The 19,136-nt window shown below is 39.8% G+C and overlaps 2 protein-coding genes across 2 annotated transcripts in view; one reads left to right on the forward strand and one right to left on the reverse strand.

Moving 5' to 3' along the window:
* Positions 1 to 7,107: 7,107 nt before the first annotated feature.
* rnf182 (ring finger protein 182) lies at positions 7,108 to 7,923 on the reverse strand. Its single transcript, XM_037681943.1, has one exon. It carries the CDS (start codon positions 7,921 to 7,923, stop codon positions 7,111 to 7,113), a length of 813 nt encoding a protein of 270 aa, XP_037537871.1. The 3' UTR covers positions 7,108 to 7,110.
* Positions 7,924 to 11,033: 3,110 nt separating this feature from the next.
* retreg1 (reticulophagy regulator 1) overlaps positions 11,034 to 19,136 on the forward strand; it is an 18,667-nt gene continuing 10,564 nt past the window's right edge. The window contains exons 1-3 of the mRNA XM_037681944.1: positions 11,034 to 11,239; positions 12,045 to 12,151; positions 13,821 to 13,851. Of these exons, the coding sequence (XP_037537872.1) occupies positions 11,034 to 11,239; positions 12,045 to 12,151; positions 13,821 to 13,851 (344 nt within the window). The remainder of the gene's footprint in view (positions 11,240 to 12,044; positions 12,152 to 13,820; positions 13,852 to 19,136) is intronic.

Below are 19,136 nucleotides of genomic sequence, written 5' to 3' on the forward strand. Positions count from 1 at the left end.
AAACAAAAGGAGCTCGCGCTTCTGGTGCTGCATGCGACTTGTAAACAACTTCAGTACACGTTTGTTTTTCACTTCTTATTTATTTGTTCGTCACGTTTGCTATTTTGTTTTAATGCAGTTCTAAGTATTTTATTAACCCCAAAGGGAAATTAAATGTAGCTCATACTGGTTTCATGGAGTTGTTGCAGGTTTTTTTTGTTTGTTTGTTTGTTTTGCTACTTTTCCTTTTGGTTGCTATTTTGTTTTGATTTGTAAAAAATAATAATAATAATTAATTTGTTTGCCTCTTTTGTGACTGTCTGTTGTCATCACTCTTTGTTTCTCTCTTGTAAATGAGGCCCCGAGGCTCAATGAGATTAACCTGTGTAAATAAAGGTTGAATGAATCATGATTTTATTAGTTGATAGGGGTGCACCCATTTATCGGCCCCTATTTCCTTAATTTTGGGAAATCGGAAATCGTCCAATACTTGCACGAGAAGCCGATTTGACCAATTTTTGTAGTTTTAACAATTGTCTGAACTTCATTTATATTTCAGAGCACGACCTCATGGCCAGTTATAAACAAGTTTGTATTGTTTCTAGAATGTTGTTCAAGGGTATGTTTTTCAACAAAATAATATTAGTAAATTGAAGGTGCATTGTGACCTTATAACACCTGACGGTGTTGCGTATAAAACAAAATCAGAATCGGCAGGTCAGACTTTTTAGAAATTGGTGATCGGCCAGAATATTGCAATCGGTGCACCCCTAGTTGCTAATTTAAGGTTTGTTTAAATTCAGGTAATAAAACTCAGCTATATCCGATCTGTGTCACTATTTTTAATCATTATCAGTGTTATTATCATAAACCGAGCTTTAATTGTGCAGTGTACTTATAAAATGGCCATGCATGTCTTTATCTTGTGTTATTTTGCCGGGACAAGTCTCACTCATTTATTTTCAACAAAATCTAGAGATTTAAATAGTTCCGTTTTGGTTTGGTCTGGCTCTTATTTGATTTCTAAGATGTTTTCCTTCCTGCAGCCCAACAAATTCTGGTGTAAAAGCAACAGATTGATCACGGTAGTTTATAGAAATCATGAGTGCTGTGACTGTCAACAGGCAGAAAGATGTTCTCCAAACAAAAGAGTTTACAAGAACATCAGTAAGATAAAGACAAGTTGTGCGGCCCTTCTGCTTCCTACTAATTTACATGCATTTTGTGCAAATCCCGATTTATCCAAAGAGGTAAACATTATTCTAAAGCACCAGTTCTATCATTTACTTGTGTTTATTCTTGAGATGCAACATTTTAACGTTATTATCATCCAGTGCGATGCGTTTCAACACCAAGCTTCAGTCAGCCAGGGTCAGAGCGTCAAGGCCCCCCGTCTTTGGTTGCCACCCATGGCACCATGAACCCAACATGTATGGCCCCTCCTGCAGGAGGTGCACCCACAGGAAGGCAAACTCATGTAACTCATTTGGACTGAGCCCAGCTGGGTCCCACACCACGGGTGGTGGCCCAGTCTCCGGGTGCTAACTGACAAGCCCTTCATCTGTTTTTGGTCGGACTCCAGAAACCCACATTTGGGTGAGGTACATTGAACTCCTTGTTGTCTTCTGTCTGTACGAGTATTTGGAATTGCTCTTTGTCTGGTCCATCATCTAAGATTATCTGGGAGACCCTACCAGGGACAATTGCCCCTAACAGCATAGCACCGTCAGGCACACAAACTGAGAACTAGAGGAGTCGAGCCCCTGCTCCTCCACAAAAAGAGGAGCCAAGCGAGGTGGTTCAGGCTTTTAGTAAGGATACCCCTAGACACCTCGGGAGGTATCCAAGCATGTCCAACTGAAAGGAGAGTTTAGGGAAGACTCAGGACATTCTGAGACTATGTCTCTTGGTTGGCCTAGGAACACATTGGGTCCTCCAAGCAGAGCTGGAGGAGGTGGCTGTGGAAAGAGATGTCTGGACCTCCCTGCTCAAGCTGCTGCTCCTAAGACCCGACTCCAGAACAAGCAGAAGATGATGGATGGAGCAAGTGCAGAATCTCAGAGATGTGTAGGTGGAAAAATAAGCAGAAGGTAATGATTGTAAGGCATCGCAGCAGTATCATTTACTGCAAATGTTCAATGTCCATAGAAGAGCTTTTAAAATAAAAACAAAAATGTTCTTGTACAATGTGTTAAATAAACAACCTGAACGGTACCTGAATAGTGTTCCACTGGTCGAGCACAATGATGAAAGCATCATTTGAACGTTTCTCTGCAACAGAGGGTAGGAAGCGAATCAGAATAATTATCTGAATGTACAATTCTACGATCGAAATGTTCCCTGAGTGCTCAGGATTTTAGACAGGGACAATGTTTATGTCTGAACAAAGCCATGTTTTAAACACCAGAAAGATCCAGCAGTGGCTTCAAAGAAACTAGATGAACTCAGCCAGTGTCTGGACCTGAACCCAGAGGAGGATCAGCAGAAACCTTCAAGTGACTCCAAGAAGAAACGTCCAGAAACTGTTACAAAACTTACGAGTCTGACTGCATACATAAAGTTGCACAAAGTTTCTAAACCAGGTTTTGCATCAAAACAGAGAATTAAACATGCATGTTAGGCAGCCTTCAGGTTCAGACCCTTTGTCAAAAGAGATCTGTGATCGCAGTGGGATTTTCCTGTTAAATAAAGGTTAATACAGTATATAAGACATCAAAGTTCATGCTCAATCTTCTTCTTTCGGCTGCTCCCTGCGTCAGAGATTCTTTATTGTCATTCGCACCTCATGTGGTACATGTGGTGGAGCGAAATTATGTACACGGGGTCCCAGTTACATCCAACAATAAAATGTATAAGAAAAACAGTAATAACATCTAAGATATGAACTAAGAAAAACGTCAACTAAATATACACTAAGCACTCATAACATAAAACATTGAACATCAGCACAAACATGAACATGAGTCTGTCAAGAACACATCAACATGAAACAGATCAGCAGCAACATGAAACAGATCAGCAGCAACATGATGTGATTTTTCACAGTGATTCTCCTGATTAGAGATTCATGAGTCTAACAGCCTCAGGGTAGAAGCTGTTCCTCAGTCTAGTGGTTCTACACTTAATGCTTCTCAACCTCCTTCCTGAGGGGAGTGGGGCAAAAAGTGTGTGTGCTGGGTGAGTGAGGTCCTTCATGATGCAGGGGTCGCCACAGCGAACTAATTTGCACGAAGACTTGGCAGTTATTTTTACGCCGGATGCCCTTCCTGACGCAACCACAGCCTCTGTGTGGAGCAGAGAGCTGCTATCTAGGACACCCAGAGGAGCAGATGGTGTGGGGTTAAGGGCCTTGCCTGTCAGTCAGATCACCTGGACAGTTTATTTTTTGTGGAAAGATGTTTCGCCCTCTATCCAAAACCATCTTATCACCAGCAAACTGGTTGGTCCACTAAAGGAGGGTACTGCTTAGTGGGAAAAATAGTTTACTTGGGATTCCTCAGACTGATGAAGCCCTCTGGATCTGAGTCTTTCCACAAAAAACAAAGAAACTGTCCAGATGACCTGACTGGGTTAATATACAAGGTGTAAATATGAACAAGAAATTACTTGAAACTATTTAAGATGAGTCTGAGTCAAATCATGACGTCTAAAAAAATCTTGTTAGAATTACAAATTACATGGAGCGTCTTGGGATTTAGCAGATTTTCACATTACCTTATTTGTAGATGAACTTTCTCAGTGAAAGTTATGATAGCACAGTGACTAAACAAACATTAAACTGAACTAGATGCTTTTTAGCATCAGGAAAAAAACACTGTATACTGTTTCTGTCTATAGCAAGTTTTGGAAAATAACTATCTTATTTTTCCAGGCATTAGTAATACAGTATTACAATAAACATTATTGGAATGGATCAACATTTAAACAAGATGGACAACTGTTTAAAACAAAAGAAAAGTGTTTTTTAAAGTGTGTTTTTGCAGTAGTGGAAAGTCTGACATAACTGGACCCAAGCTTCTGCAACAAATACCAATGAGTGCAACCCATAAGTGGATATTTAATGTAATATTCAAGTGTGTGATGAGGAACCAGTTGTGTAAACCTTCATGTTCTGACCTGAGTTTGAACAGTAAAATAAGGAAACATTTTTCCGTTTTTTTTTTTTTTCTGTTTGATTTTCGCAGCCTGGGAATGTTCCTCAGCATATGGGAATGTTCATTCCATCACTAAAAAGGAATCTGCAGCGATGTTGCCCTCCCTGCAGGGAAGCATTTGCTCCGGTTTAGATCAAGACCCCTGGAAAACAGAAATGCTAGAAAGCCTGGAATATTTATCATCTGTGACACGTTGTGGAAGCAAACAGACTAATTGTTCTGGGAAAAGCTCCTCGTGTTTGTTTTATACTCCACTTGGACAGCTCAACGCGGGTGTTAGCAGAATTAAAAAGCACAGAGGGATCAAATGTGTACGCAAATATTAGCAGGGTGATTTTTTTTTTTTTTCAGGGGAAGCAAACATCTTTTTAAAACCTCTAATGGACAATTTACTCAATTACAAGCTTAAATGATTATCCATCTATCCATCCATTCATCCATTCAACCATTATCTTTACCCACTTCTTTCATTTTGGGTCGCGGGGGTCACTGATGCCCATGTCCAGCCATCACTGTTTGAGAGGCGGGGGACACCCTGGACAGGTCTCCAGTCCATCACAGGGACACCCTGGACAGGTCTCCAGTCCATCACAGGGACACATAGAGACAAACGAAACAAACAACCATTCACTCTCTCTCACACCTCGGGACAATTTAGAGTTACCAATCAGCCTAACATGCATGTTTTTGGTCTGTGGAAGGAAACCCGAGTACCCAGAGAAACCCATGCGTACACGGAGAGAACATACAAACGCCACCCAGAGAGGCCTCCGGACCGGGATTTGAACCGGCAGCCTTCTCGCTGAGAGGCAGCAGCTCTACCAGTTGCACCACTGTGCCGCTGGAAAAGGAATACTGTCAATAAAACAAATTTTCTTTCACACAAGCAGAAATATTTGCATTTACAAATCATAATAAAGTTTAAATAGTCATTTATTAAATTGCTTTGATTTAAGTATTATTTGCATACAGTTTAACTTGTATTCATTTTTTGTACAGTACTTGAATTACTAACAGAATCTGTGCATTTCTTTCAACTATATATTTGTTGTTGTTGTCTTTAAAATAAAGAAGTAATGAATTTCCCCAGTAATGCACTTGGATAGTTGCCTCTGGGAAAGCATCCAAATAAAACAAAGAACTGATTTGCATCCCAAAACAAGTGTCTTGTGTGCACAAAACTTCTGTTCCGAGTTTATCGGTTTATCATTTTATAATGTTAAAGCATGACTTTTGTCATTTTTAGCATTTTCATTAGACTTTAGTCAATGTTTTTTCAGGCCTGAGACTTCTTTTATCACATTTTTCAAGCACTCTGCTGACAACATGATGTGAGGGTGAATCATAAAATGACCCAAATGTGCTGTTTCAGTAAATATTTTGTTTGTGCTTGCTTGAGTTTCTGCATCATATTTTACTTATGCAATGCTCAGAAAAGAAGCTCATGCTCATTTTTGATCCAGGTATTCCAATAATTCAATTCAGTTCAAAAGTAGGTTATTAAATCCAAAGGGCAATGAAATGTCATCCTGGTTTCATTAAAGAGTTGTTATAGATACTACTCCAACATGCAGCCACCTTGAGCAGCACAATTCTAGAATAAAATAAAATAAAATCTTTGTTCTTAAAGTTTCCAGCAAATCTGAGAGCATGGACACTTCAATCTGATGTCCAAATTCCTCAAGTAAACCATTGAAGAAACCATCTTGAAAAACAATCCGAGGTGAAGAGTGAGTTTTATTGAGCTTAATTTTAATGTTGCATCCCCAAAACACCTCTTATTTAATTTCACTGTTGCATCCTTATTTAATTTCACTGTTGGAGCAGAGTTTATGATTTAACTGTTAGAAACAAACAGGAGCATGAATGGTCTGGTAAAGGATCTCCAAGGTTCAGGTTCTTTTCTCGGAGCATCAACGAGGATACAGGACTTTGGAAATTAAAACAGTGAGCAGAGACAACACATTCATTAAAACTTCAGTCAGGAAGGATAAAAGGAGGAGAGAAGATTACAGCGCCCTCTGGTGGCTGAAGTTCATGTTTGATGGAGATGATGAGATGTGCACATTTTGGGCTCAACATGTGATCCTGACAAACTCCTGCTATCTTCTCTCAAATAAACCACGGTCTTTTTGGTTTTCCATTGTTCTGCATTAGGACCATTATTTACCACTATTTTACCCACGTTAAAAAAACTATCACAAAATTAAACGATCAAACTATTAAACTGAAGGTACTTTGCAACCATCTGTTTAAATGGTGGGCCAGCGGTGCAGAAATATCACAGTAACTATAATAAAAATAGCTTTAATTTATTAGCATTATTATTTTAAATATAATGTGCAGTGGCATTCCTTAAAACTGAATCTATAATAACTCATTTTCATCCTTTTTTCAATATAGACTAAAAACATAAACACAGCGAGCTCTCACTCATTCCCATCTTCTGATTCTGGTTGAGTCTTCATTTATACGTGATTTATAGTTTCAACAAACATAAAATCATAAAATTATACATTATTCTTTTTTTTATTATTATTAAATATCTTTTTCGTGTTTGTGATGCTTTCATTTGATTTTACTGATGGAAAGTATATTTATTCCCTCAGATCTGACAGAACTCTGCTGCTTGTGCAGACTTTATTTATTTATTTATTGAAGCTCGTGACACAATTTTCCACAGTTATTAATGACTGCTAGATGAATCCACATGTGTCAAAAATTGCTCCTTAATTGCTTTTACACTTCTGCATATAAGTAAAATACTGTTTTTAAACCAAAAAAAGTCAAATAAACATGAATAACAACAAAAAGCTCTAAAATATTAGCTTAATTTACAAACTTTCTTGTTCTTTTAACCAATAAAAAAGATCAGTTTGTTGTCCTCCAGTTCACATGTGCACATGAACATGCTCATTGGTGAAATCTAGAGATCTTTTCAAAGCAAACGGTCCACTTCTTGTTCATCTTGGGGTCATCATGATGGCATGTGGTGCCAGAGCTCGTGACAAAGACACTGGCAGAGCCCAAAGATCATGATCGTGACGAGGCTGGCTGGCACCAAGCTCACCAGCAGCAGCCCAGCTGTTGTCCTCTTCATGATGAGCAGGTAGACTCCCATTGGCAGCGAGCTGAAGTACAGGAGCCCCAGCACCCACACCAGAGCCCGGGCTGAGGTCTGGCACAGCAGGGCCACGCAGTTCCACACTGTCCACCTCTGTGTGATGGATGCCAGAGATTCCAGACTGGATGAGCTCTGGTTTGATGCATGAACATCTTGGGTGGTTGTTGATGCAGGTGGAGGCTCCAGAATAGTGATGACTACAAAGTTAGGGGAGCTCCGGATGGTGGTGTACGGCGTGGAAGAAGACGTGTAGGACATGGGGGAAGCGTTGCCACCCGTCAGTGAGCTCAGGCGTCTGGGGCTGAGGAGCAGCTCGGTTGTTGAGTCCTGATGGAAGTGCAGGTTCCTCTGATTTATGCTTTGGAGAGCCAGTGTTGCCACCAGATTGCTGTCATCCGGCAGCTTTATCACAGCCTCTTTCGGGAGTTTGGTGACATACCGACAGAATGGACACACCAAGACATTGGAAGGTGACTCACGGAGGTCCAGGATCTTGACGAGGCACTTCAAGCACAAACGGTGGCAGCACTCAAGCACTTTTGGCCTGCAACTTCCCAGATTGTATGCAGAGTAGCAGATCTTACACTCCATGTCTTCAGAACTCAGTTTATCCAAGTGGACACAGTCACTCCTAACATCATCAGGGTTTTGCTGCTCAATCCTCATCTTTTCAAAAACGTTGCTCAGCTGAAAAACCCTAAAATCTCAGATCCCTGCTCGGCGTGGAGAAGCATAAAAAGTTTCCCATTGACAGAGGCGGTGACAAGTTTCCACATCACTGACGGTGTAGAGCATATCGTGGTGATCCAGCGGGCTTCTGTGTGTGCGTCAGAGAGTGAGTTTGGAGTTGATGGAGGAAGCCCCTGGTAGGTTCTGTCCTCTGTGGGTCGCCTGTCTCTGAGCAGTTGGGGTGACTGTCGCTTTCACGAGCGAGGAAGAGATAACTGTTAACACAGCAATCAGTGGCCAAAGGACAACAAAGCAGAGCCTGTGCAGACCAGAGGTGGAATTTTCGAGTTTGATCTTTTGTTGCTCTGTGAAATTCAGTCCAATTAGTGACTGATGAACACACACACATGCACACAGAAACTGTTTTAGCGCTTGCAGAGCTCTGGTATAAGTGCGCATGCAGGATGAGTTCAGATTTATACACTTTTAGCTGTCACTATTGCATATGTTGCAGTTGAACGTGCGCAAAATGCTAGCTTGTGATTGTGCGTGTGTGCATATTAAATGGGAATACATGTAATGGGAAAATAATTTTCACTTAAATAAAGTCAAACGAACAATAAAAAACTTAACTCACAGAGAATTAAAGGTTGTATCTGTAGCGTTGCGCCTGTTTACTGAGATTCGTTGTGGTTTCAGCACATTGTGTAGGACTGAAGCTTCACTGCTGAAGGAAGACCTGGGACTAGCCAGAGATTAGATCATGTTGGGAACATCAGAATGTCTCCTCAGAAAGATTGGGTAAAGGAAAAGGTTTAACACACGAGACACAGAATTTGGAAATTCTGAGTGTAAAACAGCCATTAAGATCCGATTATAAAAAAACTTATCAAGTGGACTTGTGTCTGAATTGATCCAACCCCTATTGAGATAAAGAGCAAACACAAAACAATCAAAATGTGCACATTACGCTGCAACATGCTACAGTGTTTAAGCAAAAATAATCAAAATTTCAATCTTAAATAAATATTCGTGGCTTTCATGTAAAAACTCAGCTATTTTCTAATATATTTAATGATGATTGCAAGATTTAAATCAACCTGCATTTTTTTTCCCCCCTTAAGCCTAGTTCATGTGAAACTACGCTGAAAAACAAAAAGATTAACTAGATGTGTGCAAGTCTGAAATGGTGACCTGGTGGGATTCTACTCGCAGAAAGTAGAGCAGATCATTGTTGAAATCCACGATTTGTGAGGTTTGACCTTGATTCACAGCCAAAACTGTTCAGGCCACATTGGAGAAAAATAGGTCAGAATTCTTTTGTAGCTGCAAGTTTCATGTTGCTACACCAAAACAGGTTCTTCTGAACTCTCTCATGTGGCCCAGTTTGATTTGTCCATGAGCAGCCCTTTAGTCTGACTGATTGTTAAAACACAACTTTTTACTCCCATCTGTTTATATGTCAAGGTTTGTCGTGTGTAACTAACCAGGTTTTGTGATTAAATAGCTTTTATGTTGTAAAAGCTCCAAACAAAACAAAGCAGGTCATTGCAAACAGCTAAAGCTTTTAACAAACTTTATCACTGACTGTTTCCAGTCTTTTCCCCTAATGCATCTTTATTAAATAACTTTTATTCATATGTAATTATTTTAATTTTATTTTTAGCTATTAATAAACTATATAATAGTGTTTAACACAGATAAAGACATTTCTTATATTTATTCACACAGACACAAAGACCTGACGTCATTGAGGTGAAACACAACACAAAAAGCAGCTGGTCAAAATAAAAAGTAGCTGAAGTCTGCAGCTGCAGGGAAGTTAGAAAGAAAATAGGAAGATGAACAGGAAGTGAGGTTGTTTTACTTTCACAATAAAATCATTTCAAGCTGAAGCAGGAACAAACCGTGATTTGTTTCTCATAATTAGTTTCGGATGAAAGTGGCTGCTAAATAAATTAAATGTAGCTTAAGGAAACAAGATATTTTTTCTATGTTTTTAAATCAAGCTTTAAAAATGTGTTCACTGCAGGGACTAAACATAAACATTCTGAAAGAAAATGAATTTACTTTAGTTCTCTGAAATTTGTTTCAACAACAACAAACTTGTCCTACTTTTTTTTCTTGTTCCACTTTTAGCGAAAACTGCTACAATTAGCGTTTAGCCACAAATTATCCACTTAGCTACCAATGCAATAATTTTAGTTTCAATTTGCCTTTAACTATTTTTAACTTTTAATTATCCTTTTGACATTTTACCAACATTTTGCTAGATTTAGATTATAGCAAGCCTTCTGGTAATTTTAGCTATTTGTTGGTGTTTTGACATTTTTAGCTGTTCTGTACTTCTTGCTTTTAGCTACCCTTTTGCTACTGTTAGATTTTGGCTAGGCCTTTTGCTGCTTTCATCCAGATTTTTCTACCTTTAGCTAGCATTTTGTTTCTTCTGTATATTAGCCAGGGTTTCCCTTCATTTAGCTTTTAGGTACTGATCTGCTACTTGTAGTTAGCCTTTGCTACTTTTTCCTTTTAGCTACATTTAGGTTATTCAGCACTTAGCATTCCCACTGAAATGTTTACAGAAAATCATTTTTCTGTAGATATGATTGAGATTATGATTATAAATGTTGTACTTTAGGGCGGCACGGTGAGTCAGTTGGTAGAGCTGTTGCCTCTCGGTGAGAAGGTCACCAGATCAAATCCCGGCCGGGGGCCTTTCTGGGTGGAGTTTGCATGTTCTCTCCGTGCATGCGTGGGTTTTGGTATTCCGGTTTCCTCCCACACACCAAAAACATGCATGGTAGACTGAACTCTAAATTGTCCCAGTGAATGGTTGTTTGTCTCTATGTGTCCCTGTGATGGACTGGAGACCTGTCCAAGGTGTCCCCCAACTCTCGCACAGTGACTGCTGGATATGGGGACCAGTGACCCTCGTGACCCGAAAAAGACGAAGGGGGTAAAGATAATGGATGGAGATGTGCTTTAGAAGTTTGAATGGTCAGCTTTATGTGAGGATTTTATTTTGAAACCACCCTTCCGGAAACGCTGTTAGTGATTTCAGGTGATGGAGAGGAGCGGCGGAGCGGAGCGATCCCGGCCGTTTAGCAATGCAGGGGAGCCGGGGAGCAGGCACCGCTGGCGGTGGGGAGGCGGCCGCCGGGTCGCTGGGGCCCTCGGGGGCCCCGAGCCGGACACACCCCGGGGAGGAGAAGCCTCCTGGCCGCGCAGGATTCCATGTGACGCGCCTGGTGAGCTGGAAGCGGAGTCCGTGCAGGACTTCAGCCCTGTTCGCTGCAGCCAACACGCTGATCTGGTAAGCATCATGACGCAGGGATATCAGCCACTCTGACCTGCTGTCATGTCAAAATCAGTGATGTCCTGGGTCCAAATGTGAAATAAATACACCAAGTTCCATGAATTATACCTCCCACATCTGAACCCACTGTGTAAGTTTGAACTTTCCTGTTTGAAATACAAATAGTTCCATGTAAACAAAAGAAAACTGTTGTAATAAGTGCTCTATTTTTTAACATTTGCTTGATAGTGAAAAATCATTTAATCTAAATTTAAACTAACTCATTAAATGGACTTTTCAGCAACATTTTTATTTGTTTATATTGACTGATTTTTATTCAAATTATCATTTTTGGCATTACGGGCAAACAACTTGATCCATAATATTCTTTGCCCTGAAAGGTTTCATAGCTCAAAAATGTACTAACGTTAAAAAAAAAAAAAGTATTTAATTATTTACAAAAGTCTTGTTTTATAACTTTTTAAAGTCTGCATCATAATTGTTTGAGTGAAAAAATGAGACACAAACTTTACTGAAAAGGAAACGATTTAGGTAAATTTAGGAAAAATAAACACATAATGTTAGTAACATATGGATTGCATCAGTTGAAATAGTTTTTGTGCATTTAAGAGCAAGAATGAAGCATCAAACCTTAATTAATAAACAAATAACTTTCACATAACATAATTTAGTGCAAATCATTTGTGTTGTAACTTTTTAAAACAACTAATTTGTGAACTAACTCATGCACTAAATACGTTTAATGGGTCACTTTATTATTTGTCATGACAAAGTGAACGAGGAACTTGTTTTGTGTCTGCAGGTTTGTAGCTTTCAGCTGTTTTCGAGTCTACAGCCTCGTGGCCATCCTGCTCGCTCTGCTGGTCGTCACGGCGACGGTCAGAGATCTTTATACGACCATGTCTGCAGGTAACATGCAAACACCTTTCAAATATTAAGAGAGTAACAAAATGATCTGTTCTCAGCACAATAATCAAACAAAATGCAAAAAATGTAAAATCCACTTTCACTAATTAAGTCATCATATTGAAATTTCTATTGGGTGCTGTAAATCTGATTATTTCCTTGTTTATTATTATTATTTCTGGCAGTGAACAGTGAAATAAAATTTTCTTTATCCTGACATTTTATATATTTATTAAATCAAAATTACAATAACTGTTTAAGTGACAGCATGAACTTTATGAGACTGCTGCAACTTTTGCGGCAGTTCCTGCACACTAATGCGCATTTACAGTTGATTATGGAAATTGTATTTTTTGATAATAAATCATGAAATATCCTCAGTTGAACATGAATAAACTCTTTAATAATTGTTAAAGTCTACAAGTTCTTTAGTGCTTTTTTTTTTGGTCCTCTTTTGGAAGCTTCTTCAGTCACATGTTTTATTTGTTGACATCCTGACATTGTGTGAAGAAAGTTTGCTTTCTATCAAATATAGATCTTCTTTTGATGGAATACAGGAAGGAATTAAATAAAAGCAGTTGCTAAAAGTAAAAAAAGGGTTTAAAATGTTAAACCAAGCAAACTACATTTAAATAGAGATTTTATGGCGTCATGTTTGTAGGAAATCAAGAAGATATTCAGCAGTATAGTTGGTTTTAAAAGTACAGATTGTTGATTAAGGTTGGTTACTTGTTGAGTCGTTTTGTTCTGCCAAAGCAGCATCAGTGCAACACCATTTATATGACGTAAGGCTCCTGTCACACGGGATGATGACCTCGCTACGACGTAAAAAATCTGCCAGAACATGGATGTCTTTGATGAGGTCTTGATGAGGTCTTGATGAGGTCTTGATGAGGTCTTCAGGTACCGTATCATCAACATCTTGTGTGAAGAAGGCCCAACTGTTCAACCTGATCAATAAAAAACCTTTAAAAAAACCTCTTTCAGCCTTTTGTTCTGGCATAACCCTGTCTTACAGCGATGAAGATTTCTGAGCTGTGAAGGTCACAGCATTTAAAAAAACACCATTTTCATCAGAACATCCTGCTGACTCAGGATGAGACATCGTAATTTGACACGCATTCAAAGATGGTCTCCTGTCACTGACGCACTTCAGTTTAACTTCGTCTGATTTTTGCTGTATCAAAAGTAAAACCGCTCAAAGCAGAATCAGTGTTACCGTGAACTCAGCTCGTGTTTTAAACCACTCAACAGAATAGCGTCTTTTATGGTTAATTATCGGTCACAAAGTGTAGTTTGGGCATGCTCATGGTATCATTAAGAACAGTATGAGTAATGACAAAATGATTGATGTTATTATTCTGTTATAAGAAGTGAGAGATGCTAGTCTGTAAACATTTACTCCATTTTGTGGCTGCACATAAGATTATTTAAATTAGATTTAAATGAAGCAGCTGGTTGTAAATGTTTACTTGGCAGGATTAAAGAGTCACTTCAGTACGATCCATTAAAGCTCATTGATAAAGTAACACATAATTGTGAATGTAAATTAAAAATTGCGCAAAGTGCAAAAATGGGGAAAAGACAGAAACGAGGCAATACAAATGTGTCTGTTATCTATTTTTACTGTAATTGTGGTTAAGAAGTACAACTCAACATTTTCTTTCCACAGGAGCTCACCTGTGGAGCAGCATGACAACAAGGTGAGACTTTAAAGTGCACGAGATGGAGGTTTGTTCATGTGCAGGTTGGCTTTTAAAGGTTGTTTAAAAAGGTGTCCTCATCTTGTTTTTTTAGTTTGTAACGATCAAATGTCAGAAGACGTTCTTTTCAGATGTCTTGTTCTTTATTTTCAAACTTCTTCTCGTTCTGAGTCAGATCATTTTTACTGATATCAGGAGGATTTGACAACATCTTCAGCCTGTGCAGTCTGAAATATGCTAATCATGTTGACATCACATGGAGGAAGGTTGAACTGGATGAATGTGACTTGAAACTGTTGTCCACCAGACTTTAGACATTTACTGCATTTGTGAACACAAACATAATCCTTCAGTTTCAAAAAAAGGTATTGACCTGATTTTAAACTTGTTACCAACTAATTGCACAAGCCAAAAAGTTCAACAGATTTTTTTTTGCATGATGGTCAGGGCTGTGTGCATGAGCTGACCACATGTCCACTAGTTTTCCATGTTAAACATGTAAGCTGCCCTTCACATTAGATTTGGACCTCGCCACACTCTCCAGAACGTACCCATCACATTGTGGCAAATTTGGAAAACTTGCAATGTGCTTTCTGCGTATATTTATAAATTCAACCTTGAAACATCTTTGCTTTTGAAACTAAATTCAAACACTTGTGTCAGACTTTCGCACTTCACTGTAATTTAACTTTGCACCTCATGGACTTGTTCTAGAGTTGCGCCGCTCCAGGTGGCTGCATGTTGGAGCAGCTCTGTTACTTTCATTCTGAGATTTTGCTTTTATAAATTTTAATTCTTCTTTTTCTGGATGTAAATCAAAATTTTTGGATGGTTGTTTCCTCTGGTATCAGATGCTGTGCAGCTGGAAGGATGTTTACTGAAACTTTTTTAGGTTTGGACATTTGTTATGATGCGTAACCATGGCAACAAGGCAGTTTTCTACAACCAACAGCTGATTAACATCTCAAAAGCTCAAATAATATCTCAACTACAGCCCCAAATCTCAAATGAGTTGAAAGGATGTTCTGTGGATGCATTCTCGTCTACCTGACAGCTGTGCTCGAGTGCCTGACCACTGAGATCCTGGAACTACTTTGTAGCAGGAAACACGGCTCATGACAGCAGAAGGACAGGATCGTCCCTCGGCACCTACAGTTGGCTGTCCGCAGCTACGAGGAGCTCTGCAGACTGCTGGGAGGAGTGGCCATCGCTCTGGGAGGAGTTCTGCCAGCATTGGGGTGGTCCTACAGCCCGGGAGAACTGACAGGCCAGCCAAGTCTGGGTGGACGGATCGGACGGCATCTGCAGCCAGTTTTTTAGGATCCACTGTGGGATGGACCTTTACAAGAGATCCTTCCTGTCTACAGCATCAGCATCTATAACATCTCTTAATGAAATGAGGATAACGAGTTACAACAACAAATAATTTCCCTTTGGGATTAATAAAGTATTTTTGAATTGAATTGAATAAAGTTGCTGAGTTTGGCTGACTCACTTTGTTTTACAGTACATGAGTGAGTGGTTCTCACTCCTGACCTTTATTTTGAAAGTGATTGTGTGCTTGGTGGCTGGACATTGTCTGTTACCCGATGCCATAGCTGGGTCACTGACCCGGTCAGTGGGATTCAAACGAGGTGTCGGGGATTTGTAGGCGCCACGCTGAATGCAACACATCTGAGTTATATAAGAAAATGTCTGGTGAGGTTGAGTCAAAGGTTGAGCTTGAGCTGCTGTATTGTTTCCCTTGACCCTACAAGTACGTGCTGATGCTGCCAGGCCTGCTCTGTAAATAAGAATGTGTTCTCCGTGTTTATGTCTGGTTAAATAAAGGTGTACGAAATGAGTCAGGAACCCTTTGCATTGTGTTTGCTTGTTAAAAGAAACAAAGAGCATACATTAGTTTTTCAGCTCAATTAATGAGAATAGCAAGGTGCAGATGACACTGTTGGAAAAACAAAGTTGTGGTTCAGTTAGAAGCATTTTCTGGTGTTTTCATTTACATTTGTAATTTTGAGAGTTATCATTTTCATTTAGGAGTGTCAAACATCGTAACTCTCTCTGTTACTGATGTTTTTGGCCAGCAGGATGGGATTGTGTTGCCACCTGCTGTTCTCTGTGTTTTGTGGGTATTTGGACATCAGGCTTAGGGCAAGTCTTGGATAAAGGTTTGTAGCTGCTGTCCCTAAAGGGAAGCCGGCAGCTGAGGAGTCGAGCCTGCCGACATTGTGAAAGTGGGTGTGCTTGTGTAAATGTATGTAGACCATCAAAAACTTCATGGTTAATTCTGAAACATGATTTCTTAAATGAATCCACAATTGTATGCTTGGTAATTATATAGATGGCATCACTTGTGGACACTTGCTGGCTGCACGGAAATATTTAAACGCAAGTTTTTACTCTAAAGCATAATAAAAAATATGGTGGGGGGGAATTTTGAGAGCCACAAATGCATAATTTTTTTATGTTTTCATTTCTTTGTATATCTTAAAAGTATAGTTTTCATCAAATTATTTATTTGGGGGACAATCTTCATGTTATAAGATTTGTGTGGGTTAAGGAGGCTGGGGGGTGCCAACCCCCTTGACTCTCCCAGGATTTCTGCCCATGCCTGGCACCCTCAGGAGCTTTATAACTACCTGGCTACATCTGCCAAAGGTACAGACCTCACCTTACTCAGAGCCGTTAGACTCCTCCTCCTCCGCAAAGGTGGACATGGAGACCGAATTGAGGAGATCCTCAAAGGGTTCCTTCCACTGTTCAATTACGTTTCCCAGTTCAGTCAGCAGCTGTCCACCCTTCATCTGCAGAACAGTAAAACAAAGATCTAATGGCTTTATTACCAGCTTTACAAAACACAAACACGGGAGTTTCATCTGATTCTGGCTGGCTGGAACGTGTGTTGTTTACATGATGTCAACAAGCTTTGGGGACTAACAATGTTCCTGACAGGTGCGACTAAACTGGAAGGAGAGCATCTCAGCCAAGCACAACCCACTCTTGTTGACGCTGGGTGTTTATGTGTGAAGGGGGGTTAATTATCAGGCCTGTGAGTCTGCACAAACGTCATGTGACCTTCAGTGAATCGGCATTTTAAGGAGTAAGTTCCCACAACAAACACACAGTTTCCTAAGAGTTGTGAAACCTAAGCACAGTGGGTGTGATTACTGCCTGTGTGTGTGTGTGTGTGTCTGTGTGTGTGTGTGATGGTGAGTGTGTGTGTGTGTGTGTGTGTGTGGGATGCAGAAATAATAGGATGAGCCAATTGGATCACTTTACGCTGAAGGGGGCGTGCTGCAGAACAAATTCTCTGATTGGACCTCAGGGTGACTGATAGCAAAACAACACACGTGTGTATCATGTGATTGCATCATACATAAAAACAAGAGGGATATCGGCCAAATTCCAAGTCTTTGTGGGTTTTGATGAATGAAACACAAGATTTTGTTTTGTGTTATTTGGACAGTCATTAGAAAAATATTCAATATTATCTCTCTTCTCAGTCAAACTCTTACGAACTTATTTTGTCCAACAGCTTTTATGATAAATTATTTAAAACACAACAAAGAATGTGTATGAGGACACACAAAACAGTGTGTGTCACAGCATGCCACAGAACAGTCTTGAAAGTGACGTCATTCGATTTTGACTTCTTATGAATTGGACACGTATAACCCAAGAACAGACTTCTGCCCAATAATACACTTTAAGTGCACCCCACTTTCAAACCAGAGGAGATGCTGCAGCCGGTAAACATTTTATTTTAATATCTGTTTTGATTTGTTTACTACAGCTACAAGCAGAAAATAAATACCACAGAATCATTTCATGCAGGATTGAGCAATAATTGTACTGTTTTCTTATAAAGACTAAAAGGCTGATGTTAGGAGGAGTTCTGGGGTTTTTCACCACAGGTTTAAACAATCTTGTGATTGTTGGTGTAGATAACATTTTAAGTCTGGAAAGTGACAAAAATGTTCAAATATAGTTTGTTTTTGCACGTTTACGTCTGCGATCTTTGAATCTGTTAACATCACGTTGAGTCTCTGTGTGGTTTTGAACAGTTTGGGTTTAAATTAATACCAAAATCCTCTCGTCCAACGTTCATCTCGTCCATCAAGTGGTTGTTTAAAAACTGTGATTTACATGAGACACACGCACGTCCTCCTATCCAGCCGCTCATGCCCTGTCACTCAGACATACGAGGAGGTGTGCTTGAAGGGATGTTGATGTTGGGTTGGTGGTGTTGTTGGTGGTGGCAGCTGTTTCATGCCCCCCGCCCTCAACCCCAATTCCTCTGTACTCCTGATGACCGGAGGATGGAATGTGGTGTGACCCAGTTATTTTTAGACGGAGCCACTTGAAATACTCCAACCGGGGATTCATTGAGGATAAACAGAAGCTTCTGTCAGACTGTGTTGTCTGGTAAATTTGAGTTAGCCCACTGCTGCAAAAGACAAATTCTCTTTTCTTGACTTTGAAAACTTTACTGGCTTTTAAGATCTTTGGATAGATTTGCGGTACTATCTCGTCATCAGAAGATAGTTTTACTCTCTGAAGATGGCTCCTGAGGATCGTGGGGCAGGATTAAGGTACAACTGAAGAATTCTTGCCTAATATCACAGTCCTGTGTTATAAGTTTTTGGTTATTTGACATTGTAGGGGCTTCCCAAAAGTGTTTTTTGGCTTACAAAGCAGATAGAAAAGAAAACTCTACTTAAGAAGAAAGAAAGATCACCTAATAGAAACATGTCATAAAACTAAATATGTAAGGTTTTGTTGCCAAAGCTGTCACATAATGGATAACTTTTATTTCCCTGCATGTTTTGATTGAGCAGTCGGCTCATACTGATAATAATGTTTTGGTCATATTGAACCTCTGATTTCAGGTGGAATAAATGTCCAGCCCAGAGCAGGTCAACATGTAGAGCAGATATGATGTGTCTCCGCTCCATGTCTGCCAAGTGCACTGGTGTGTTGTCTTACTGGTCACTGTAGGGTTTCAGATGTTAACGCATACTTACTTTCTTTTCCTGTTGACATTAGCTGTGAACTTGATCACTTGGTTACTGTCTATGTGTCTGTACGCAAAGCATAAACAGGTATTAGTTGCATCAGAGTCAGGGTTGCTGCAGTAAATACCAGCAGGTGGGTAAACATATTAACACCAGCCCTGGAGATAGTTTTGCTTCCATTCATCACATTATTTGTCTTGCACTATTTATAAAGCACCGTCACCAGGCATGTTGGAGGTTCAGGCGTGTTTGAGGCTCATGCATGTTGGAGGT

The sequence above is a fragment of the Nematolebias whitei genome, chromosome 9, assembly GCF_014905685.2.
Source record: "Nematolebias whitei isolate Nwh7 chromosome 9, NemWhi1, whole genome shotgun sequence".
NCBI lineage: Eukaryota > Metazoa > Chordata > Actinopteri > Cyprinodontiformes > Rivulidae > Nematolebias > Nematolebias whitei.